Source organism: Apis laboriosa, unplaced genomic scaffold (genome assembly GCF_014066325.1).
Source record: "Apis laboriosa isolate Shangri-la unplaced genomic scaffold, ASM1406632v1 scaffold19_cov150, whole genome shotgun sequence".
Classification (NCBI taxonomy): Eukaryota; Metazoa; Arthropoda; class Insecta; order Hymenoptera; family Apidae; genus Apis; species Apis laboriosa.
In genome coordinates this window covers 2,557,056-2,581,058 of record NW_025222278.1, presented here as the reverse complement: position 1 = coordinate 2,581,058, position 24,003 = coordinate 2,557,056, and the positions used below count along the sequence as shown (strand labels likewise).

The window sequence follows — 24,003 nt, the reverse complement described above, 5'->3', positions numbered from 1 at the left end:
GATGACTTCCTCTCGTTTTTTTTTTTTTTCCCTCCCCTTCCTAAAGTCGAGATTCACATTTTCCTCGGGGAAAAAATAGTAAAATGGCTATTGATAAGTTTTCATTTATTATATTTTAATTTATTCCATGATTTTTTTTTTTTTTTGTTTAATCGAGATTATCCTTGAAAAATGTACGGCTTTGATGGATTTCTTGCATGAAAAAGAAAGATAAATGGATTATATTTTTTATAATGATTTAACTTTTTTTTTCTAATTTTAATATTGTTGATTGAGAACCAAAAAGAAAAATTCAACAGAAAAGATATTATTTTATATTAAAATTCTAATATTCTAATGAATTGTGAAATATGTTTATCAGTTGATGATTTATTTTGATGTTTTAATTATGTTATAATTATCGTAGATTCTAATTCACTTAGTAGTTTATAGTATTTTTTTAATTCAATTGAATCTAATTCACTTATCAGTATCCTCTTATAATATTTTTTTAATTTAATTAAGTAAATATCGAAAATTGTAGTATCTAATTGTAGTAAATTTTAATTCAATACTGTTATCAATATTCATTATCATTTGTAATTTTAATTGTATATTATTTAGTTTGTATAAAAATTTAATTATTATGTGTATTTTGGATGCGTATTTTATGTATGTAATAAAAAAATATAACATTGTAAATTCTAACTTCATTGTATTAGTCGTCAGTTTCTAATTTTTTTTCATTGTGCAATCGAAAATCTAATATTTATAAATTTCAATTTTATTGGTTTCTAATATCGCAAATTATATATTTTATTAATTATTTCTAATATTGCTTATCTATATTTGTATAACAATTCTAGAAACCTGTATTGATTTCTAAATAATGTAAAAATTTTTGATATAAAAAAATATGTAATATATCTTTACTTCAATATTTTCTATTAAAATAAAAAAATAATTCCATATAAAACATCATTTTCGATATGAAAATAAACTATTTTTCTTGTTATATGCAAATTAAGAATTGTTATAAATATACTAAATCTGAAATATACAGAACTGCAATACAGTATAATGTGTATAGATATGTAAACAAATTTTCTAGAACCTAATTAAACTATGAAGTAATGTAAGATAAGAACATACATATGTAGATAATTTGCATATATTATATTCATAGATAAGTTAATTATCAATAATAATAAGTTGTTACAATTAGAATTTCAATATTCGTACTTCTTAGAAATCTGGATAATGCGAAATTTAAATTTTATCGTGAATATTTATTGTTACTAAACAGTTAAATAATATTATATTAATATTAAGTATATATTCTTATCAACGGTTACATTACAGATATAAATTAAAAATTAATAATAATTATAAATTAAATTAAAATACAATATCAAGATTATCTTAAGTATCATATAATATTTATAAAATATAATTATTAATATTTATTAGAAGCTTTAAATTGTTTATCTTTAATTAATTACTATATTATTTTTAATTATTAAATTTTATAAATATTATTATATATTTTGTAAATAATACAAATAAAATTATTTTTTATTGCAAATCATGCACGAAATAATAATGAATTTCATTTTAATTTCAATTCAATTAAATATTTAATCTAAATGCTTTTTAATTTGATTAAAGTTTGTTAGATTTTATATATTATATCCACATTTTTTAAATTTTATATTTCACATAAATAAATTTTACATAAAAGAAAACATAAATAAAAAAGAAAAAACAAAACACAAAAAAAAATTTTTGTAAAAAAAATGTTTTTGCCGCATTGCAGATCTGAAGTTATTTTTTTGGAAGCATCAATTTTATTTTTATTGAATTATACGCAAGATTTAACCACGACCTGTTTTCTCTTCCTCGCCTCGTTTAATACTGATTGTTACAAAGTACTTGAATGAATAAAAGATCAAATATTTGAACTTATAAATCTCAATTTTCGTGGCTAGGAAATCTCAATTTTTTCTGGCTATCAAAACCAAATTTAAAATTTTATCACTGTCTTATCCTAACGAAAAAAATATTAATAATTTATAATATATATTATATTTTAATGCATATATAAAATTTTTCAAGTGATTTTTATTTATTTATTTTTTTGTATTTTATACAATTGATAGAATAATAAATAATAAATAATATAATATTATTATTTATATTATAAATTTATAATAATTAATAAATTATTTTTCATCAAATTTTAAGATATTAAATCTAAGATATTAAAATTTTATATTATACATTATAAAAAAATTTTCATTATTCATCATTACAGAGTTCTAATTAGTCATCAGTTCTATTTTTAGTCATAATACCTCACTGTTTTATTATCTACATATGTATAATATTATTAAGAGTATAATAACATATACTATATTTTATACTATTTAATACCTCTTTCTTTTTTATGAAAAAAGCATTTCTAAAATGTATATAATTTAAAAATTCAGTTTTTAAAAATATTTATATTTTACTTGAGTTAATAAATTGTTTAATATTAATTATTAATACAAGAATATATTTATATATGTTATTTTATATTCATATCATAATATGAAAAAAATAATAAATGAAATCATTTTAACAAATATTAAAGCAATAAAAATTCATAAATATCTTTTTAGTTTTTAATAATTATTGTTTAAAATACTTCAAAATACTTGTTTAAAAAGTTATATATAAATATAATTCTTTTTTAGATAACAAAATTATTAGCAATTTTAATAAAAATTATATATAAAATTTATTATTTTTTCATATTTTAATATTTTATTTGAATTATATTTTCATAATTATATAGATATTTAAAAAAAATATATTATTTTTAAAATATTTATTCAAAAATATAAAAATATATGCAACATTTTAATTTGAATAATGAAAAGTATTATATTTAAGGAAACAAACAAAGGAATAAAAACGTATATTTTACTTGTCAAAAAAAAATATTCAGTTATATTATTAAATAAAATGAAAAATATATAACAAATATATTAATAACTTACATTAACACTATTCATTTCTAATTCTTTAAAAATTTAGTGAAAATCACAATAAAAGAATTATACACTTTACACCATACATTTTCTTAAATTTCGATTAATCGCTTTAATCATTTGAGAGATACATCGATTATTCGAGATATCGTTTAACTTTCATATAATCATACTTCACACTTCAATTTTCTTCATTATATCAATGCATTCATTATTATTAAACTTAAATAACTAATCTTTGTTTCTTTGATTAGTAATTTTATTATCAGATATATTTCATTATACATTTACAATCTTCAATAAACTTTTACAAATGCAATAATGTTGACGAGAATACCGAACTTACGAATAAATCGAGTCCTTCCTGTCTACACAGCTATTCTCGATACACGGTATATTCTTACAAAGTACGTATTCGTTTAACAAAAATCTTCTTATTATAGAGCTTCAAGAACGTAGTGATTGTACGACGTCACTTTTGCACACAGCATAAAGAACTACTACTTTGAATAGTTAGAATCGTATCAACGATTTCTTACTTTTAATTTTAAGTAACTGTCACGTTAGAAACGTAGAGCTTATCTATACACTCGTTCACCTATGGGAATGTAGTACCAGATCAAAAGAAAAAAAAAGAAGATCTATCAGATTTTTTCAAAAAATTGTTTTAGTTTTTGATATCTGATATGCTAATTTCAAATACAAAATTTTAGTACAAATGTTTATACATTTTTGCTAACACTACCTATAAATCAATGTATAAAAAAAAACAATAATTTTTTAAATAAAATATTAATGAAAATAGTTAAAAAAAAAATGTGCGCATAGCACAAACTTTTTTAATGAACGATGATAAAAAAATATATATCATACACAACCATCTAAATATGACAAAATTTGTCATATTTCAATATTACTGAATATCTAAAAAATATTATATTATCCAGTTCGATTTCACGCCTACTTTCTGTCACTTTATATTTATATTATGTCTATATATGATTTACAATGACAAAAAATATGACGCATTAAAAGATATATTCGAAATGATTGAATTATATCAAGCTGAGCATTTTCTTTTATCATGCTTTAGAAGCATTGACTGCTCTTTATTATATGTGTTAGGTCTACTGTAGATGAAGAATGTATTTATTGTACAAATGTTCAGCAAAAATGCATGTTTTACGAATACGATTAACAAGTGATAAAAATATTGGGTCAGTATGTAAAGGTAGATATTTATTTTTATACCTTTACTTCTGCACTGTAGGATCAAAAACAAATATTAATACAACTTTTTCGCCTGTGCTTCTTTATTGTCCCTGTAAACAAAAAGATTAATTTGAGTTCAATTTATATACATTATGAACATATCATATATCATACAACGAGATAAATATTTACCGGTACGTGCTATATGCTAATAAAATTATCATCTGAATTGCCACAAAAAGTAAAAACATTGTTGTTGTTAAACAATTCGTTGTTGGACAATCTGTTCCTCCACTGTTTACTTTAGTATTTAATTGAGTGATATCTCTTTTTAGTGTATTAAGTCCGTCTCTCATTTCAGAAATAAGAGAATGATAATCATATCCCATTTGCTGTACCTAAACAATAATAATTTTTAACATTATAAGCTAAAAAAAATTAACAAAATCAAATATCAATAGACACCTGAGCAGTTGGAGCTCTGGCCTGATTACTAAGAATGGTATCAGCTTTGGAATATACTTCATTTACATAGGACTTAATTTCTCTTGCAGTATTTAATATATTATTTTGATTGTTTAAAAGAGTATCGACTTCTTGCCGACGAATTGTATCAATCAGCTGTACTTGTTGTCCTGGTTGACCTCCTACTTGCACACCTATTTTTTTCATATTTAAGTTTTCTCTATACATTTATATTCTATTATATTAATATCAATTAATTGAAAGAAACTTTACCACCAACTTGAATTTGAGATATTAAACTTAAAGATCGCTCTTGTGTTCCTACTATGTTGTCTAATTTCCTATTTAATTCGCGCAACGCATCAAACATTTGACTTTGACCAGAGAAAATTTGTCGCAACTCCCTTTGATTATCAGTTTCAAAATATTCTTCGAATTCTTCTTTTTCACGATGTTCATCTGGATGATCTCTAAAATTAAATTACTTTAAAAACAAACTTCATATATTAAATATGCATTTAAAATCTACAATATTACCTGCGATATTCTTCTTTCCTTTGTTCTAATTTTTTCTGATAATCCATATATTCCTGACTAAGCTTTTGTTGTTCCTCCAGAGATACTTTTTGATCTGGCCTTAACTGACCAGGAGGATATAGAGAATGTGTTAAGAAATGAGAAACATCATGATCATCAGCCAAACCACCTAAATGAAATATTATTATAAAATAAATTAATTATATTGAAATAAAAATTAAATTGATATTTATTATATAATAAATACCAGTCGCAGCCGAAACACCAAAAAATCCTCCTTTTGGTAGAAAAACATCTTCAACTTGGAAACATGTTTCATAATCTTGTTCATTATTTGTCATACCATTATGGAATAACAGCTATAATTAAACAAAAATAAAAAATTATATAATAAATATATATATTTAAATATTATTATAATTATAATAAAATTAAAAATAAAATTAAAAATAAAATTAAAATTATAATAAATATTATTATAATTATATATATATATTTCTTATTTTATATATACACACTTACTGTTAAAGTATTCTTATAATATTCAATTTTGGCTCTTGTAGCAAATGGTTTATTACGAAAATCTCTCAAACAACCAGCACATAACTGTGTGGTACCATCACTATATTAAATTCAAAGTAAGGCATCATTTTTTGAAAATATTGAACATTAAAAAATTATAGTAAAAATTATAATTTACTTAGCATGATCAAATGTCTTTTTGCCATCATTGAGAACTGCCATAATGTAGGGGTTATTGTGTTTATTGTCATTGTCAAAAGAATCAAAAAAAATTCCAAGACCATGCCATTGGTCAGAGCTACCAAAGACAGTGCCATTATATGCACCCTTTTCACCGGTATACCAAAATGCTAAACCATCTGCTCCAATTCTTCCCCTTCCTGTTATTCTAAATATTAATTCAACTTCCCACCATTCAAAGGATGTAACAGGATGTTTTACCCATATAGCACCTATAGATATTTTTAATTTTTATTAATATAACATAATTAATATAAAAGAAATATAAATATACATTGTTAATAAAATGCTGATATATTAATATATATTTAATATATCAAATTTGCATGTTATAGTTTAAAATATTTTTATGTACATTAAGAATGTGTAACTGTTATTATAATTAATTAATGATTATAAAGAAAAAAAATAGAAATCAATAAAATAAATTTTTTATATACCTTTTTGACTTCTCAATGATGGAGCGACTCTAACATTTTCTGCACTAGCAATTGCATCTGAAATAAAAATTACATTTTTATGAATGATGTGATAAAAAATTATATATAAAAAAAAGAAAATAAAATAAAAATTCATAAATACACTAATTATCTACTATTATATATATTATGATAAAATAATAAATTTTAATTTCTGTATGTAAAAATATCTTGGATAATTAATATTATTTAAATTTTTAGAATAAATTGAATTAGAATTTCAAATGTAAATAAAAACATATATTATAACATATTTATTATGATAATTTTGATTTATTATGATTATTATGATAAATTTTATCAAGTAAATATTATCGTTTTAATACGTGCAAACACTTACAAAGATGAGATACGAATGAAATTAATATTTGTAAACGAAATGATAATGCATTTTAAATAAATAATCAAAAAGCCGACAGTAAGAAAAGAACATACGGCAATATTTTATGACACGCGTAATTGGTTAGGTTTTAAGTTTACTTACTTCCTCCATATTCCCAAAAAGGCACACTTCCATCTTTTTGTGCAAGATATGGTGGCTTAAATGAATATTTATATTCAAATTTTCGATGGGGTATCTCACCAAAAACTGCATAAATTACAGAAAACACATGAAAAATTAAAAGCCACCTCACCTCGGCGGCCATCTTCATTTCGACTGTTGAATCGAAAGTAGATTGACCGTAGTCGACCCTATAACCAGTTAAAACGATTGGTAGTATTCTCTAAATTCTCTTTTTGATTGGTGTATTATCAATGACGTGTCAATTTCATGGCCACATTTCAAAGATTTTATTTTACATATTTTTATATTATATTATTGATATATAATTTTTTATTTCCATATAGCTTATTTAATTCAATTAAAAATCAATTATTTGAAGAATATTTAGTGATTTTTTATTATGAATTTCATGTGTTAAATGTATATTCTTTCCCATTTGAAGACGTGTCATATAAAAACATGGCGTTATCATAAATAAAATGTCAAATAGATTTAGTAACCAATTTTATGAATTATGAAAATTTTTTATTAATTATTAATGAATTATATAAAAAATTTTCAATTTTACAAAAAAAGTTTTAAAAATTATTGGTATGTAAAATTTTACGATAATTTATACTTAGATATAAACGCTTTAGATAGCATAAACTTTAAATAAATCCAGATTTGTTTTTGTTATGGAATAAAAATAATGTAAAATATAATAAATAAATATGAAATATATTATAAACTTAAAATTTTTTAATAAAATATTTTATAAATCTACTTTTATAGTTTAATTTTATTACTCTCATTATTTATTATTTCTTATATTTCTTAAGTGAAATTAATTTATATTTCATTGTTGTAAATAAAATAAAAGTTTTAAAATTATTGTTATATTATTGATAAAATTTATTTATTCTTTTATTCAATCTATATATATATATATTTTTTTTTTAAATTGATACATTTCAATATGTATCATTTATTATTAATAAATTAAATTTATTTACATTCATAAAATGTACAGAATTATATATTATAAATATTTTAATAAAAATATCATTATATGCTCATATATTTATATAACATATTTTTCAAATATTTTTAGGAAAAATATATCCAAATGTGAAAAAAAATGAAAAAATAATAATGTTTCAAAAAATTAATATAAAATAATCTTTATTTGCTTTTTAAACAAAGAAGACATGAATCACGATCAGCTGTTAATATAACTGATAAAATATTTTTATTTTCTATATAAAATATTATTGTAAAATATAACGATGTATAATATATTTTTTCTATTAGCTGATTTCAGAATGTAACTTTATATATGTATATGTCACTTCATGCACATATAACAAACATTAACTTTTCCATTTATTCGTCTCCAATGGAAATACATTCAAGATGGCGTCACTCATTGACAACTATGAGCAACAATACGCCGTTTTGACAGCTGACATTACTGCAAAAATTGGTAGAATAAGAACACAAAACGGCAGTAAGTACAAGAAAAGTAGAATGATAATGATTTCTTTATTACATAGCACGAATCGTTATTTTTGAAGTATATTTTCTATCCTCTGGCATTATTAAACAACAATAATCGATACACGTGACGTAATTTACAGGTGAGAAAAGAGCGTTCATTCAAGATGTGGACAGACAAATCGAGGAGGCTCAAGAATTGGTAAAATGAAATACTTACTTATTCTTTTAGTTTTAAAGTGCTTTTAATAAATTAATATTTATATTGCAAAGTTCTAGAATGTTTATATCTTTTATTTTGGGGTTAGATATGACATTTTTTATTTAATTTTTTTCTCGTTATAAATATAAAATAAATAGAAACAAATTAAAATAAAAAAATTTTATATCTTAATATTATTGTATAAGTAATAGATAATTTTATAAAATTTATATTATTTATCATTATTCGATTTGTAGCTTGAGCAAATGGAATTGGAGGTTCGTGGGATAAATGGTGCAGCTCGCGATCGCTTACGTGGTCGAGTAGAGAGTCATAGAGCAGAATTAAAACGATTAACACAAGAATTTCATTCAGCCAAAAAATCAAAAGATGAAACTATTGAAATAAGCAGAGAAGATTCATGGGAAAATAATATTACAGAAGATCAGAAAAAAAGATTGTTAGATACTTCAGAACGAATAGACCGTACAGGAAGAACCTTACAAAATGGATATCGTATGGTATTAGAAACAGAAGAAATTGGTTCCCAAGTATTGAAAGAATTACATGAGCAAAGAGAAACAATTCAAAGAGGAAGAGGAAGAGTAAGACATTAATTTTTTAATTAATATAATACATTTTTTCAAACTTTTATATATTATTTCAGTATTGTGAAAATGATTACCTACGATTAATATTATTAATTATATTATTATGATTAATAATATTGAATATCTTTTATTTGTTTTTAGTTAAGAGACACAGATGCAGAATTGGGTCGTGGTTCACGTTTACTCTCAGGAATGATTTTTAGAAGTCTTCAACAAAGAATTATTTTAGCACTAGTAGCATTAACACTTATAATTGTTGCTTGTATCGTCATGTATTATAGCTTTAAATCTAAAAGCTAAAGATGAGAGTAGAATGAATCTTTTGGTTGGGATAATGGCTCAGGAGCCATATTAAATTTCACTGCATTTCAGGTATTATGATTATTGAATACAATGTTTATTAGGGGATTATTAAATTATAAATTGAAGGAATGTTATATATCATATCCTTTTATTAATCTTTTTCACTTGTTTGGAGCATTTAATATCATTATAATTTAAGCATTCTAATGCCCACAAATCTTAACTATAATTTCATATAATATAGATATATCACTACACAACAAGAGACGCTTAAATATGACAGAATGCCGCCAAACAGTGAAGAAATATTCTAATATATTATTAATAATTATAAAAAATTCAGCTGTCGAACGGTATTGTCAGTGAGCATTGTTCACAAGCAGAATTTATTAAAATGTTTGAAAATATTTGAGATTATCTTTATTACTTTTCAAATTGTCCGTTTTTGCAATCAATTTTATTACGTGAACCTCAAGTTTTGTTTTACATATCGCAATCGATTGCATTTTACGGAAACGAATAATATACATATCTTAAAGTATTAAATTATAATTCAAAATTTAATTAATTATTGTTATCAATAAAAATATACATCTATAGCGTACCATTAAGTGAATCGTAAAAGCGATAATAATTTGTATCAAAATACAAGGATGGGATAACGAAGAAGACTGTAAATATACGTGACAAGTATCGAAAAATGATTATAATCAAGAGAAAACGAGACGCCTAATAGTAATTCATTTTATTATAACATTATCAATATTTTAATAATCTAAACGATGTTTTCTTTTTATTCTTTCTTGCGTCGCTATATATGTAATCATGAAAAAAATGATATAATAAAAATATCGCGGAGTAATAAATATTCGATGATTTCTTTGTAAATGCGACGCAAACACGCCTCGATTCTTCTTCGCGTTTTTGTATCCGATGCTAATGAAAACAGAATCAAAATCGATGCTCAGTCTGATCAATCCAACTGTCGATAGAGATCTTCTATCTGTGGCTTGAAGTAATCTTTTAACTGAGGTCGTTTCATTTTCAATGACGGTGTGAGCAGACCATTTTGTATAGAGAACGGATCTGGATGTAAATAAATATCTTTCACCTGTAATATAAACGTTGCCTCGAAATGTAAAACTATTCATATCTTCTATTTTAAAATATTTTTTAATTGTCAATAAGATTAATAAATTAATCTTATTTTATGATTTTCTTTCTTTTGATATATTAATAATAAAAATATTTATAAATGATTTAAAAGAATGAAACGAAAAAATTTTTTTCTAAATTATGATATCGAAAGATTTGATTTTTCTTACCTGTTCGAAAGATTTGAGACCGGCTTCTTTTCCCCATGAAAGCATATCATCCATGATCAATTGTTTGACTTGCGGATTAGCACATAATACGCTCAACGTTCCTGGTATACCGTTCTCCACTGCCCAACATTTTACGACATCTACGTCTGGTATTACTATTCCTACAACGCACGATTTTAAGGATTCCCCGTGGACGAACACTTGATGAACGTATTGACTGCGTAAATAAATATTCTCAATTTTCTCTGGAACTATGTATTCTCCTTGCGAAAGCTTGAAGGTGTGTTTCCTTCGATCGATTATTTTAAGTGTTCCATTCTGTAAACAAAATAAAAATTATAATTATTAGTTTTTATTTTCTATTTCTTAAAAAAAAAGCAAAATTAAATTAATTAAATAAAAAATTTAATAATAAAACCAACCAAACCAGTAATGAAAAATGAAAGATTTTAAAATATTTTTTATAATCTAATTCAAAAGAAGAAAGATAAACTTTAATTGAAATTTTTTTATATCATTATTATTCATAAAATTTTATAAATAGAAATAGAATTTGTGATTTATATATATATCATTTCTAATTGTTCATTTAGAAAAATTTAAATTGAAAAATTATCAAGTTCTAACGCAGAAATAATATTCTTACATAATTTTTAAAATAAAAAAATATGTTTAACAATATCTTTTTTGTCTTACAGGTAACCACATGCCAACGTCACCGGTATGATGCCAACCGAATTCATCGATAGCTTGAGCTGTTCTTTCCGGATCTTTAAAGTAGCCCACGAACACGTTGGTGCCTTTTACGCATACCTCACCTTGGTTCTTCTTCGCATAATATTCCATTTCCGGAACGTCTACCAATTTAATGCAACAACAGGGGACTGGTGGTCCTACGTGTTCTGGTACATGATCACCCTATAATAATAATAATAAGCATTAACATAAAGTTCAGATTTTTATCATTGAATACGAGATTCACATTTATGATATTTTTATTTTTAATATTGTATTATTATACTTTCGAAAGATAAGTAAATGCTTCAAGTAAATGGTTCATAATTACTCGAAAAATTTACTACAAATATTATTATTGTATTTATTCGATTTATGTATTGTTATGTATATTACATAACAATATTGTTTCGTAAAAGAAAAAAATCTAAAATTCTGATTGGAATAAATCGGTGTATCAATTGATTCAAAGATGCAACATTTGACAGTAATCATATTTACACGGTTGACGTGGCTTACCACGTGGTTTGGCGCGTGGTTGCAATATTTTTTCTTGTCGATCAGCTCAATACCTATATACCTATATATCTATATACCTATATCCGTGTATAAATAATAGCTAGTTTCGTCTAGCTACACACATCGATATTTGCAAATATGCCAAAAATAGCGACTATGCATATCACTTGATCGTTAGTCAGTCCACGATTAAAATCGAATGATCTCATCGCATGTGCCGTGAACACTTTACCATTGTTCTCCGATTTATTATTCGATTAGATATTCTATTTATATTTCTTTTATTGCTTTGCTTAATAATAGATTTCATTTTTCACGTAATTTTAGCACATTTGTGGTTTAAAAAAAACGTTAATAATTTATTCTTTTTGAATTTCTTTTAAATAACTATATATACTGAATTTAATATAATTAAAATTATTCTCTTTAAAATATTAAGTTAAGTTAATGATAAAGTCTATTAGTTAAAGTTATGTTTTAATATTGAATGTTTAATTATTGTGTATTTTATTAACTTGTAATCTATTTTTATCAATCAAATAAAAAGTTGTATTTTTTAAAAAAAAAATACTGTTATTGAAATATATTTTATTATAATTAAAATAATTATAATTCAATTTTAATTTATCCATTAAAAATATTATTAACATTTATTGAATTTATCCTTTAATATTAAAAATAATCGATCATATTTTTTTTTTTACATGAAAAACAATGGATTAATATCATTAATCTTTGTATAATTTATTTGTTTAATACAATATGATTTATTGTTCTAGTTCACTGAAGACTACAGTCCATGATTTAAACTCGACGGCTGCAAAGCGATTTATTTACGGAGCGTTTATTGACCGGCTTCTTCGTCAGATAAATGTAACTATGTATCAATTTCGAGTTGAAATGTTTGTTAACACACACTAGACTTATTCCTTTCTTTGAATTCTATTCATTATACATATAATGTTACTTGAATAAAAACGAGCATACTCAAATATAATTCAATGTCTGTAAATGAATGTCGGATATGTTTAACTTCTGAAAACTACTGACAAACGTACAGGATGTTAATACATTTCTTTGAAGGATAGATTCTAGAGGCCAAAACGCAAAAGCTGGTATATAAAAATGTCAATTGAAGCTTAGCTTATTAAAATATAAACAATTTAAGTTTACATTTAAATGCCACGCATGTAAAATATTATTCTTGGAAAAAATATTTTTTAGCTTTTCTTTTTCAATGTAAAATATCAAATTAAAAATTGAATTTGATAAGATATTAATTCATCAATATCTACATTACTAATAATATAAGATTGATTGATTACTAAATTGATAAGATAGTATAAACAGTCTTATAAGATGTATATATTTGTTATCATATCATGTTATCATTTCATTTGTCTGAAATATTTCTGTACAATAACATTCGCATTTTATTTTAATTAATAACTGTTGTATATAATCATGCATATAATCTTTTGTTTTAGAAAGAAAAGTGTGCAAACATCTGCTGTGTACAAGTACTTCTTCTCAACACAAGAAACAAAGAAACAATTTATTCGAACAATTATGAACATTCAATCATCATTTCAACTAATTCTAACCTGAACGGTAAGAGTGATCGGTGCACAGCACTCAGTCTGGCCGTATCCTTCGACGATCAAACATCCCAGTGCACATCTCGTGAATGTGAGAACGTTTCCCGCCAAAGGTGCGGAACCAACGACCATCAGCCTCACCCTCCCTCCTGTTGACTCCTTGATCTTGCTGAAGACCAGTTTATCCCATATGCTGTTGTTCCTGATTATACCTTTCTTGATTTCTGCCTCCTTCGCCCGCATACCCAGGCTGAATACCAGCTTTTTCAAGCATGAGTTTTGAAGTTCAGTTTGGATCTGCAAAATGCCGATTGATGACTATGCACGCTATATTTAAATCATCTGATCGAATGAACAAGCTTAGTGGCTGTATTTTCGCTGGCAACGAACGGGTGAACGAATTACGATAGAACTTTATTTATCTAAAGTTTATTTATTGGAAAGGAATTTTGGTTAGTATCCGATTAAGTGAATTCCTATGGATTGAGTTCACCTGTAAACTTTGAAAATTTATTGCAACAGATTTCCGATTTATTCGAAATTTGTATTTTTATCTATTGGATTTTATTTTACTTAATTTAATTATTTGTTTAATTTAATTAATTATTTTATTTAATCCAACCATTCATGTTTATATAAACATGAATTCGCAATTATCATTTAATTTGAGACATAGTTAATGGATGTTGAAACAATTCTTCTTTTGCAGAAGTCTGTCTAATCTTTGAAAACTTGAAATGAAATTCTTTGAAGCTTTGAAATTTAAGTGATTTTTTTCTTTGGAATACCATTGAAGTTGAAAATTGATTTTTTCATTGTTTCTTTATAGTAATTGCAAATTAATTTAATTATTAGATTTGTTTATAATATTTTTTATTATATAAAAATTTAATTTTTGACTTTTACACTTTTTATAGTGTATTCGAAATTTATTTTGGAAAGATTTATTTTTGAATATTGTCTGTACATGAGCATATGATTTCCTTGAGGAGAAGCTGTTTACTAATATCAACGAGTTATATACAGACTTGTGGTATATATTTCTAGAGTACTCTATTTGAAAAGTTTGTTGATTTTATGCAATAAGATTTATGGATCGTAGAAGTTTTGCTATAAAATTGAAATGTTATATACAATTTTTGAAGAATTAATGTAACCTTCTTGAAATTATATAAAATAATATAAAAAAGGAAAGAAAAAAGAAATAAAAGAATATTATATAGTAAATTACATATTAAGGAAAGAAATATTAATTTTAAAATAATAAATATTAAAAGATCAATATATTTTCTATAAATTTGAAGACATATATTAAAATTATAGGAAAATATTGAGTATTTACTAGTTAATAAAGTGGATTTTCAGATGCTGCATTAATTTACGTTTCTAAATAAAATCATGCCACTCGGCTATTTTTGTGAATATATTTATGCATTCAAGAACAGAATAGAGTCATGTGCTTTTGCAAAGATTACTCGATTACGAAAACAGTAATTTTTCTATTAGAATTTAAAATTAAATATTAAGAAAATATCATTGTTTATAATATTTTTACGTGATTTAGAAATGAAAATAAAATTCATGTAATTTAAATTAATTTAGCATATTGCATTATATTATATATTTCAAATACTGAATTTAATTTTAAAATAAACTATTTTATTGTATTCATTTCTATGATCATATTTATAAATGTTTAATATTTTATTGTATATCAATTATTGTATTATTTAATTATTCTATATTAATTAATTTTCAAAAATTTTAAAAATCTTATTTCTTCACTTTATATATCTAATATAAAATAAATAAAAAAAAAATTATAATTCAAAATTAAAAACTATTTTTCAATAAATATTGTGATCATAAAATGTTATCATAAAATTAAAAAAAAATTTATTTAATTAAATATATAATCTTATTCTTACTCTTCGTGTGAACGAACAGAAAACAATACATTAGATACGTATAATAATGTCATTAATTAATGGATATATGAATGTATTACGAAAATACAAAATAAACGGATTCCTTTCATTCAGTATCTCAGAGTCGATGAGAGATGGAATTACTTCCACCTGTTTCTTCGCGCTGTCATTTATATTTGCCAATTTCTACTATCTCAAAGAATATTGTGCGACAATGACTTTATTAAATCTAACACGTATAACTTGTGTCAATATATTATCATATATTATCATGGAAATATTTTCATTTCTAAATCACGATAAACTATACATATATAATTACATATTTAGAGATATTATTTTTAAAATTTGATATTGATTACTTTTTACATTTATAATTTGTTTAATTTGCTAAAATATAATAATAAATAGAATTTAAAATAGGACAAGTAAAGAATAATTTATCGTATATATTCGATTCATATATTTCTCAAATCTCTGAAACTTATTCTCGAAGACTTATATTTGATTCTGAATCATCATAAAGTGTACTATACATGATATTTTATGCTTCTCTTACAAGTAATCAAAAATAGAAGAATTAGTGAAACGATAATATTATCATATCATTATCCATGTGATTTACTACTTCCTAGTGTTCCTTAGAATAATCAGAAACTTAAAAAACATCCATGAAACTATCAGAAAGCTGCAAATAGATCAAATAAATTTACGAGAAATCATTACTATTCTGTATATTCTCTGATTTAATATAATTTTTTAAACCATTGATGATTTCAAATAATTATTCCAATTTTTTATGGAATTTAGATGAAGAATATCAATTTTATTTAGTCCTATCTTTAAATAATGAGAGAAATTTTCAAATAACTTATTTATCAAATATTTGATTATAGAAAATAAAAAATAAGAAATAATAAAGTTCTTTGTTATATAAAAATAATAATATTAAAAAATATTCAAGATAGAAAACATAAATAGAAGCAAATAAGAAGTAAAAATAAAAATTTTCTTTGAATAATTATTCGAAATATTTGTTTCCACAATGTTCAATAGTCTCTAATCTGAAATTAGTATGTATGGAAAAAGGGTTCGTTATTTCGATCGTGAACGCGCATATAGAAGATATTTGCGAAACAAACGATGACTGAACGATTTCATTAATGCAACTGTCCATCAAACTCGAACGTAATTGACGCTTATCCGCAAAATTTGTCAAATTATTTTTGGCCAACGGTACGAAAATTTGTTGAAAATTTGTTGAGAGCGTTACACAAGATGGCGGAACGAATTTGTCGATTCAATTAACCGAGGATTGCACTTTATATCCTTGCACTTTTGACGCTTCGTCAAGCATAAAAATATCAGCTCTGCCACTGATTCGTGACGAATCCATCCACGATTTCCGCTTGGAACTCGATTATTTCCCCTTGCCTAGGATTATTCCGACACTAGACCGTCCTTGCGCCTCGATGAGCGCGAAAATATAATCTCGCCTTCCGATTCTCCGCTAATTTTGATCGCCAAAAATATTACTTTTTCACCGACATCCAAATAATAAACACGAAATTTTCTAAATTTTCTACACTAATGGAATATTTTATTCGGCTAATTATAATTTTTTTAATGGCGGATTATTCTTTCTTTCGAGGAGGCCCACTAAAGAATCACTTACATATATATATATATAAGAACATCTTCGAATTTTTCAATTAATGCTAATAATACGTTGATATAGAGAAAATTTTAATCGATAGAGAAAAAAGAAAAATAAATAAATAAATAAATGACTTGAGTTAATTCGATTGTACCTTTGATTCAATACTTGTAATAATAATCGTCAGACACTCACCTTGTCGTACATTCGATTCAACAGCCTGGGCACAGCAGGCATCACAGTGGGCCTCAAGGCTTTCATATCTTCGGACAACCTTTTGATATCGCCGCTGTAAAATCCTACGGAACCGCCCACCATGTACATGCCATTCTCGCAGCATCGTTCCAACATGTGCGCCAGAGGCAAGAAGCTGATCATCGTGTCCTTGTACGAGGGCTTGTGCTCGCCCAACTGAACGAGAACCGCGCTTATGCCAGCTATCACATTTTGGTGCGTCAACATCACGCCTTTCGGGTTACCGGTGGTCCCAGATGTGTAGGATATGGTGCACAGATCGGTCGATTTAGGGGGAACTTCCGGGTGATTCTTTTGGGCGCCCAGCCGCTCAACGTCGTCGAACTTGAGCAACTCGACGCCACGGTTCTTCGCCCTCTGGTTCGTCGTCTGTCTTGTTTCTTTTATCACCACCAATTTTCGTAGGCATCTATGGAATGGAAAGTGATTGAAAAATAATTAAAAAAAAAAAAAAAAAAGAAAAATAAGAAGTAAAAATAAACGCTAATAATAATAATAATAATAGTGATAATTTAAGAATTTTTAATATTGAAATTGAATATATCGCAGTTATTTTTTTTTTTTATATATAGTTTTTATTAATTAAGCTGAATTTATAATAATAATAAAAAAATAAAAATAAAATATAATTGAAATTGAATATATCGCAGTTATTTTTTTTTTTTATATATAGTTTTTATTAATTAAGCTGAATTTATAATAATAATAAAAAAATAAAAATAAAAGAAAAATCATGTATCGTGCCAAAATGTTTCAGGACATTGCACGGAAATGTTTAAATTTGTCTTCAATACCGCGTGAGATTTGTAAATTGTGTCGTGTGTCGATGTTGTAGAAAATACATTTATATTCATTCATGGCATGCTGCCACTGAAACATACCAAACATCACACGATCCCAAGTGATCTGAACTTTAACTTGTATCGCTGTTTATTTGAAGAGCACAATTAAAATGTGATATCTTCGTTCGAATTCTTCTTCTTTCTTATTTTCTGCTGTTAATTGCACATGTATTGTAATAATAATATTATTTTTTAACTACGTTGCTACACAAAATGAAAATTCAAAAAATAGTTATCTTTAAACTTGAAAATTAACAAATATTACAAATTTCGTTATTTCTTCTAAAAAAAAATAAATTAAGAAAGATTTTCTAAATTTACATATACATCTCATAAATTATATATCTTTTGCAAATTCTTATTCAGAATCTTATTCAATTATCAATAAAAATTCTAAAGTCAATTTTTTTTTTTTTTTGCATTTCACAAAAGCCACTCTCTCTAAAACACTTTTTGCATCGTTCGAACAATTTTACACGAGAAAAATCAAATACCTTGGCGCTTTGTCGAGAAGCAAATTGCACTTGGTATCGTTCTCGACCACGACCAGATTGATCTCAGCTTGATTAATGATGAAGGCACACGCGTCAGGGCCCAGTGTGTCGTATAAAGGTACTACTACCAAAGAGTACGTGTAACAAGCCTGCTCCGTGAGGATCCATTCTGGACAGTTCTGACTGTAGAGACCGATGAGCGTGTGCGATCCTGGCATCAGCCCCAGAGACACTAGGCCAGAACCGAAATTCTTCGCCCTGAGCAGGGTCTCGTTGTAATGTAGCCATTGATATGGTTTGTTTGGTCCATCCCGCCAGCCAAGACAGGGACCGTTGTCTGCACACATCACAAAAATCAGTCAATCGGATTATCGTTTAAAAATAATCAATTTTTAATAAGATTAGTAAGATTACAATTTTATGAAGGGATCAAATTTCTTTTAGTGGAATTAAAAATGTGCTGCACGACGATGTAATTTGAATCATATGTTTATGAAGAGAGATTTAAAACGATTACACGATGGTTTCTACTATTCTTGAATTTTAATGCATTGTGGAAATGTAATTTTCTTTTTTTATCTTTCTTCGCGTATTGCATTTCAACGTAATAATAACAATATTATAAAAATACGTGTTTACCAGATGCTTCTAAAGAATAATTGAGCGTGCACGAAAACAAGATAGGATTGAAACATTAACTTAATAATTTCGAGATAAAACTTGAAGAAACGTGCGTTTTCGAGCGTGACGCCTCGCAATATATTAGTCCAGGAATTTTAATTGTTGCAACACGCCAACTTGGTTAAATTCTCCGAGAGAGAATTGGAAAATAATGAAAATAAAGATATACGAAGAAGCAATAATAAAAAAAAAAATATAATTGATCTATTTTTTTATAATAACGATATATACTTAAATATTTAAATATTCGACTAAATTTAAATTTAAATTACTAATATTATTTTAATTAACTTGAACGTTTTTAAATTAAATGATATATGAAGAAATTAAAGCATTTATAATTGCTCGTAAAATTTTTTGAAGATATACGAATATCATTGAAAATAATCTGGTTGGAAAAGACAAATGTAATAATTTGCCAGAAAAAATATACAACGTTTTTTTTTAGTAGAATTTATTAATATTCGAGACACGTTGTACGTGTCAATCCAAATGTGATTCCAAATGAAAAATCTTCGACTTTTGAAAAGAAACATAGAAATCAAATTGTTGAAACATTTTAATGCAATGAATTTTAATACAAACTATAATCTGCAAAAAGATTTGAAATAAAAATAATTATTTAATGAATTTTTTACTTTTACCATATTTCAAATGAATTATGGAAAAATTTTTCCATAATTTATGTTTCATCATAGGTTAGAAACGAAAAGTTACATCACAAACGAAACAAAACAAAATTGTCGATAATATTCGACTCAAAATCAATTTTTTATTCGCATTTTCACCATCTACTTTAATTCTACCATCTACTCGAGAATGTACATCGTGCAACCGAAGACCTCGATTTTACTCGCATCGTGAGACAAATTTCACCGTGTGTACATAGGTGCCGCTACATACGATCATATACACGTGTATAGTATGCAACTCACAAGCCGACTATAATTCAGACTTACTAGACTCCTTGGCGCCTTTGCGAAAACCGTCGTACAGAGTCCTCGTGTCCTCGTACAAGAAGCTCACGAACTTTCCCTCCTTGCTATCCTTGTAAAACCTCGACACTTTGATCAAGTCGGTGCCCTGCAAAACACATACGTTTGCGCACGTGAAATCCTTCCTATACCGGTCATATTACGTAACGGAATGCCAAGTGCAAATCTAAGTATAGCGAGTGCGCGACAAGTATTATCGCACGGATAGGCGCACACAATACAGGGAGTAGAAATCTATAAGAACCGCCTCGGGCCACGGTGGTTATCAGCGTATCCACTTATCAGGAAACTACCATGTTCGACGTTGTTTCCCACTATTCCATCACGCGACAATACATCGTGGCCAAGTCGCTTGTGCAACAAGTCTGCCCACCCACACGCGCATGCCACTTCAAGCACCGATCAAGCTGGCCCGTGGATTTCGTCATACGTGTTTGTTCTACGTTTGTTCTACTATTAACGGGTTATCACGGTAAACAGATCTCGGCTCGCCGATCTGTCTGTTATACTCTACGTCTACGTTCACAATCTCGTTTAAAAATTAATTTTTTTTTTTTTTTTCAAGAAATACGAAGACGAGTACAGAGTACAAATGAAACAGGGTACCAAGAAGACATTCCACCTTGACTGTGTCGGATTGATCGTTGAGGTCGATCGGTGGTCGGATCGGCGGAGGAGAGAAACAACCGGACGTCATATCTCTCGGACAGTTGGCGAACGGCGCAGAGAGGAAGCCCGTTGCGGCAACGGGCCGACGTACAACAGCCCCCTTCGGCTGAAGATTTTTGCCCGGGTTGTACACTTGAAACGAGACTGGCCTGTTCACAGCCCACTCAGGATCGACACCACTCCTCTTCGTTCTGCTCGAGCTCACCTCTCGATCACTTTGCTTGTCACTCTACCGCCCCTGCTGCTGCTGTTGCTGGTGCTGCTCCACCGAGAGGAGCGGGCTGCTATCAGCGGCTCGCACATAAGACTAGCCGCTCGTCCATCCTCTCTACGACGATCTTCGACTATATTTAAATATAGTGGACCGCTCGTGGAGCGAGCGTCGTCCTCGACAGCCACCGAACTTGTTGGATGATGGCCAGCCGTAAAAAAAATCGATCAACCATCGGATTTTGACGTCGAACGAGCTGGCTGAAAGCGGCCGTTAAAGATACTTTTTCGTAAACGACCGGCCATCGAGGTTCAAGGAATCGAATCGTAGCGCGGTTAATTATGTCCGTGGTGCAAGTGATTTTGGAAGAGGAATTCATCAGGCTCGTCGTGATGAATTTTCTCAATCTTCGAGTGGATCGTGCTCGGTTTTTTTTTTTTTTTTTTTTTTTGAGAGGATTCAGAATGATCGATGACGAACATATTGTTGTGATTGATGGAATGTTTAGCTTACGTTGAGAGTATTATGTTGTATAGTTTTAATTGAACATTCAAAAAAGTTAAATATTGACATTTCTCTATTTTTTATTGATCACTGTTAGAAGTAAATTAATTTTCAGAAGTGTTTTCTCTTTTTTTTTTTTTCTTTTCTTTCATTTTCACGAAACAGAATGAAACAGTTTCTTGTTCCTCTATCTCTTTTTTTTATTTCTCTCTCTTTCTCACTCTCTCTCCCTCTTGCTCTTACATGAAAAACCTAGTTTAGAGAGATATCATGTATCATTTTAATTGCCAGCTCCTGAAATAGTTTTATTTATTTCAACGATACATAATGATTATGTTCACTTGTTTCCGATTAAATTCAATATATCAATGTAATTTATACATCTAGTCGAAATAATTTTTTCCAAATTGACTTTTAAAATTATACAATTTAAAAATATAAGAGGAAAAGTCACGATGTCATTCTTTTTTTTTTTTTTTTTTATGGGCCGACAAAACCTCAAAATATATTCCTTTCAATAAATTATATTATTATTTATCATATAAATAGTGAAGAATCAACTTACACCATTACATCCATCTTCATCCATTTTTATCTCTCGGTGTAACTCGGAGGTCGAGTGGCAGTCTGTCGATGATAAGGACATTCCAGGGGCAATTTCGAATCCCGCCTTTCCATTGGCTTCTATTTAAAATCGGTCCTTCAGCCTCACCCACCGATCAAGGATTCATTTTCAGTTGAACGCCAAATCCGATCGACTCCGGTTCTCTCATCATCCAATATTTCCCTCCCAACCTGTGAAAAAAGTCTCTTAAAAAAAAAAAAACCTATCGTTAAAAAAAAACCATCCATTAATGAATCCCTCCCAGTACCTCTTCCTAATCCTCTTGGGAACCTTCTGCGTCTACGGATTATGGAAAACAAGCTCTCGTTCCTGGCAAACGCCAAGGGTGCACGCCAAAGCGTCGATCCAGTTCGACCTCTCGATTCCAGCCTCGTCCCCGTCCGTCCTCCATCGTTTCTCGAACAAAACGAACAGAAGGGCCAGCGAAAAAAGTCACAGAAGGTATCGAGGAGTCGTATCCAAGTACATGCTGGAGCTGTACCATCGCAGATCGGACGTGGACATAGTCAGAGCGTTGGAGCCAATCCACGTGTCCGGTCCGATCAACGATGGAGCGAAAATTCTCGTGTTCTCGGTGCCTCCTATCGATCCCGACGAGGTGTTGGAGGTGGCAGAGCTGCTCGGTGTCGCGGGTTCCATCCTCAGAGTACGTCTCGACCACATGGACACCTTCGAGAGCTGCAGATCGAGGAGGGACGACAGTTGGAGGGCCTTCAACGTGACCTCGGCGGTTGCCACGAGGGGTGGCGGTGTTGTCAGGTTTCGGGTATACGGCAGGGTTGGCTATCATCCTTGCGGTGACGGCCCAATCTTGCTGTTGAGCTACGCCAAAGTGAGGAAGAAGCGTCCACGGAGATCCGTCCAAGACGAAGAGGCGGAGGAGGCCGACGGGCCTCGAAGAAGGCGCAAGAACTCGTGCAGGAGGCGTTCCATGTACGTGGATTTCGCGTTGATCGCATATGACGATTGGGTCGTCGCTCCCCCCGGTTACGAGGCCTACCAGTGCTCTGGAAAGTGTTTCTACCCGTTTGGTGACCATCTCAGCCCTACGAAACACGCGATCGTGCAGACGTTGGTGCACGGGGCGCTTCAGGGCGTCGATCAGGGTGGAAGCAAGCCAGTTGGGAGGGCTTGCTGTGTGCCTACTAGATTGGCGCCTACTAGTCTGTTGTATCTGGACGCTAGTGGGACGTTGACTTATCAGTATGGGTACGAGGACATGGTTGTCGCTGAATGTGGCTGCCGTTGAAGTGGGATTCGGGATTGTGTGAGTTAATCTTAGAGAGAGAGGCGTTTTTCTTTTTAATGTTACATTTGGATCGATTTATTTCATTTATTTTGAGTTTTTTTTTTTCTTTCCTCTCGCAGAAACGATCCTCAATATATTAATCTCTGACAT

General features: G+C 28.0%; 4 protein-coding genes across 10 annotated transcripts; 2 read left to right on the top strand and 2 right to left on the bottom strand.

Moving 5' to 3' along the window:
• Nucleotides 1-3,251: 3,251 nt before the first annotated feature.
• On the bottom strand, nt 3,252-7,135 carry LOC122712122 (protein ERGIC-53). 3 transcript variants are annotated; one of them, XM_043931499.1, is made up of 11 exons: nt 6,954-7,135; nt 6,431-6,487; nt 5,929-6,202; nt 5,751-5,850; nt 5,476-5,587; nt 5,229-5,397; nt 4,965-5,161; nt 4,692-4,885; nt 4,419-4,624; nt 4,266-4,336; nt 3,252-3,612 (listed from the first exon to the last, which is right to left on the bottom strand). In XM_043931499.1, the coding sequence occupies exons 1-10, from the start codon at nt 7,120-7,122 to the stop codon at nt 4,300-4,302; spliced, it is 1,515 nt and encodes a 504-aa protein (XP_043787434.1). In that variant the 5' UTR covers nt 7,123-7,135; the 3' UTR covers nt 3,252-3,612; nt 4,266-4,299. The 3 variants fall into 3 exon arrangements, with proteins under 3 accessions (XP_043787434.1, XP_043787433.1, XP_043787435.1); XM_043931498.1 differs by having other exon boundaries at nt 3,252-4,336; XM_043931500.1 differs by having other exon boundaries at nt 3,252-4,336; nt 4,419-4,618.
• Nucleotides 7,136-8,267: 1,132 nt separating this feature from the next.
• Nucleotides 8,268-11,724, top strand: LOC122712128 (vesicle transport through interaction with t-SNAREs homolog 1A-like). Of its 3 annotated transcripts, none has more exons than XR_006346266.1 (5): nt 8,268-8,463; nt 8,594-8,652; nt 8,910-9,257; nt 9,405-9,635; nt 11,590-11,724. XR_006346266.1 is itself a non-coding variant. In XM_043931513.1 (4 exons), the coding sequence occupies exons 1-4, from the start codon at nt 8,370-8,372 to the stop codon at nt 9,561-9,563; spliced, it is 660 nt and encodes a 219-aa protein (XP_043787448.1). In that variant the 5' UTR covers nt 8,268-8,369; the 3' UTR covers nt 9,564-9,973. The 3 variants fall into 3 exon arrangements, 1 of the variants encoding a protein (XP_043787448.1); XR_006346265.1 differs by lacking the exon at nt 11,590-11,724 and adding an exon at nt 9,811-9,973; XM_043931513.1 differs by lacking the exon at nt 11,590-11,724 and having other exon boundaries at nt 9,405-9,973.
• LOC122712126 (long-chain-fatty-acid--CoA ligase 6) lies at nt 9,595-22,753 on the bottom strand. Of its 3 annotated transcripts, none has more exons than XM_043931509.1 (8): nt 22,545-22,753; nt 20,560-20,683; nt 18,920-19,256; nt 17,524-17,992; nt 13,750-14,040; nt 11,588-11,809; nt 10,892-11,209; nt 9,595-10,677 (listed from the first exon to the last, which is right to left on the bottom strand). In XM_043931509.1, exons 1-8 carry the CDS (start codon nt 22,623-22,625, stop codon nt 10,540-10,542), a joined length of 1,980 nt encoding a protein of 659 aa, XP_043787444.1. In that variant the 5' UTR covers nt 22,626-22,753; the 3' UTR covers nt 9,595-10,539. The 3 variants fall into 3 exon arrangements, with proteins under 3 accessions (XP_043787444.1, XP_043787445.1, XP_043787446.1); XM_043931510.1 differs by lacking the exon at nt 22,545-22,753 and adding an exon at nt 21,218-22,133; XM_043931511.1 differs by lacking the exon at nt 22,545-22,753 and adding an exon at nt 21,202-22,131.
• Nucleotides 22,754-22,776: 23 nt separating this feature from the next.
• LOC122712127 (growth/differentiation factor 2-like) lies at nt 22,777-23,947 on the top strand. Its single transcript, XM_043931512.1, has one exon. The coding sequence runs from the start codon at nt 22,834-22,836 to the stop codon at nt 23,851-23,853; it is 1,020 nt and encodes a 339-aa protein (XP_043787447.1). The 5' UTR covers nt 22,777-22,833; the 3' UTR covers nt 23,854-23,947.
• Nucleotides 23,948-24,003: the final 56 nt, after the last annotated feature.

What these genes read in the sequence shown, in the direction of transcription:
- LOC122712122 (XM_043931498.1), bottom strand. Translation starts at nt 7,122, where the DNA reads ATGAAGATGGCCGCCGAGGTGAGGTGGCTTTTAATTTTTCATGTGTTT. An exon ending in TTTTTGGGAATATGGAGGAA is followed by an intron (nt 6,488 to 6,953) that starts GTAAGTAAACTT and finishes TTTTTATTTCAG; the next exon opens with ATGCAATTGCTAGTGCAGAA. An exon ending in ATTATAAGAATACTTTAACA is followed by an intron (nt 5,588 to 5,750) that starts GTAAGTGTGTAT and finishes GTTTAATTATAG; the next exon opens with CTGTTATTCCATAATGGTAT.
- LOC122712128 (XM_043931513.1), top strand. Translation starts at nt 8,370, where the DNA reads ATGGCGTCACTCATTGACAACTATGAGCAACAATACGCCGTTTTGACA. An exon ending in AATAAGAACACAAAACGGCA is followed by an intron (nt 8,464 to 8,593) that starts GTAAGTACAAGA and finishes CGTAATTTACAG; the next exon opens with GTGAGAAAAGAGCGTTCATT. An exon ending in TTCAAAGAGGAAGAGGAAGA is followed by an intron (nt 9,258 to 9,404) that starts GTAAGACATTAA and finishes ATTTGTTTTTAG; the next exon opens with TTAAGAGACACAGATGCAGA.
- LOC122712126 (XM_043931509.1), bottom strand. Translation starts at nt 22,625, where the DNA reads ATGTCCTTATCATCGACAGACTGCCACTCGACCTCCGAGTTACACCGA. An exon ending in CTTCTCGACAAAGCGCCAAG is followed by an intron (nt 17,993 to 18,919) that starts GTATTTGATTTT and finishes TCCATTCCATAG; the next exon opens with ATGCCTACGAAAATTGGTGG. An exon ending in GTCTCAAATCTTTCGAACAG is followed by an intron (nt 10,678 to 10,891) that starts GTAAGAAAAATC and finishes TTTATATTACAG; the next exon opens with GTGAAAGATATTTATTTACA.
- LOC122712127 (XM_043931512.1), top strand. Translation starts at nt 22,834, where the DNA reads ATGAATCCCTCCCAGTACCTCTTCCTAATCCTCTTGGGAACCTTCTGC.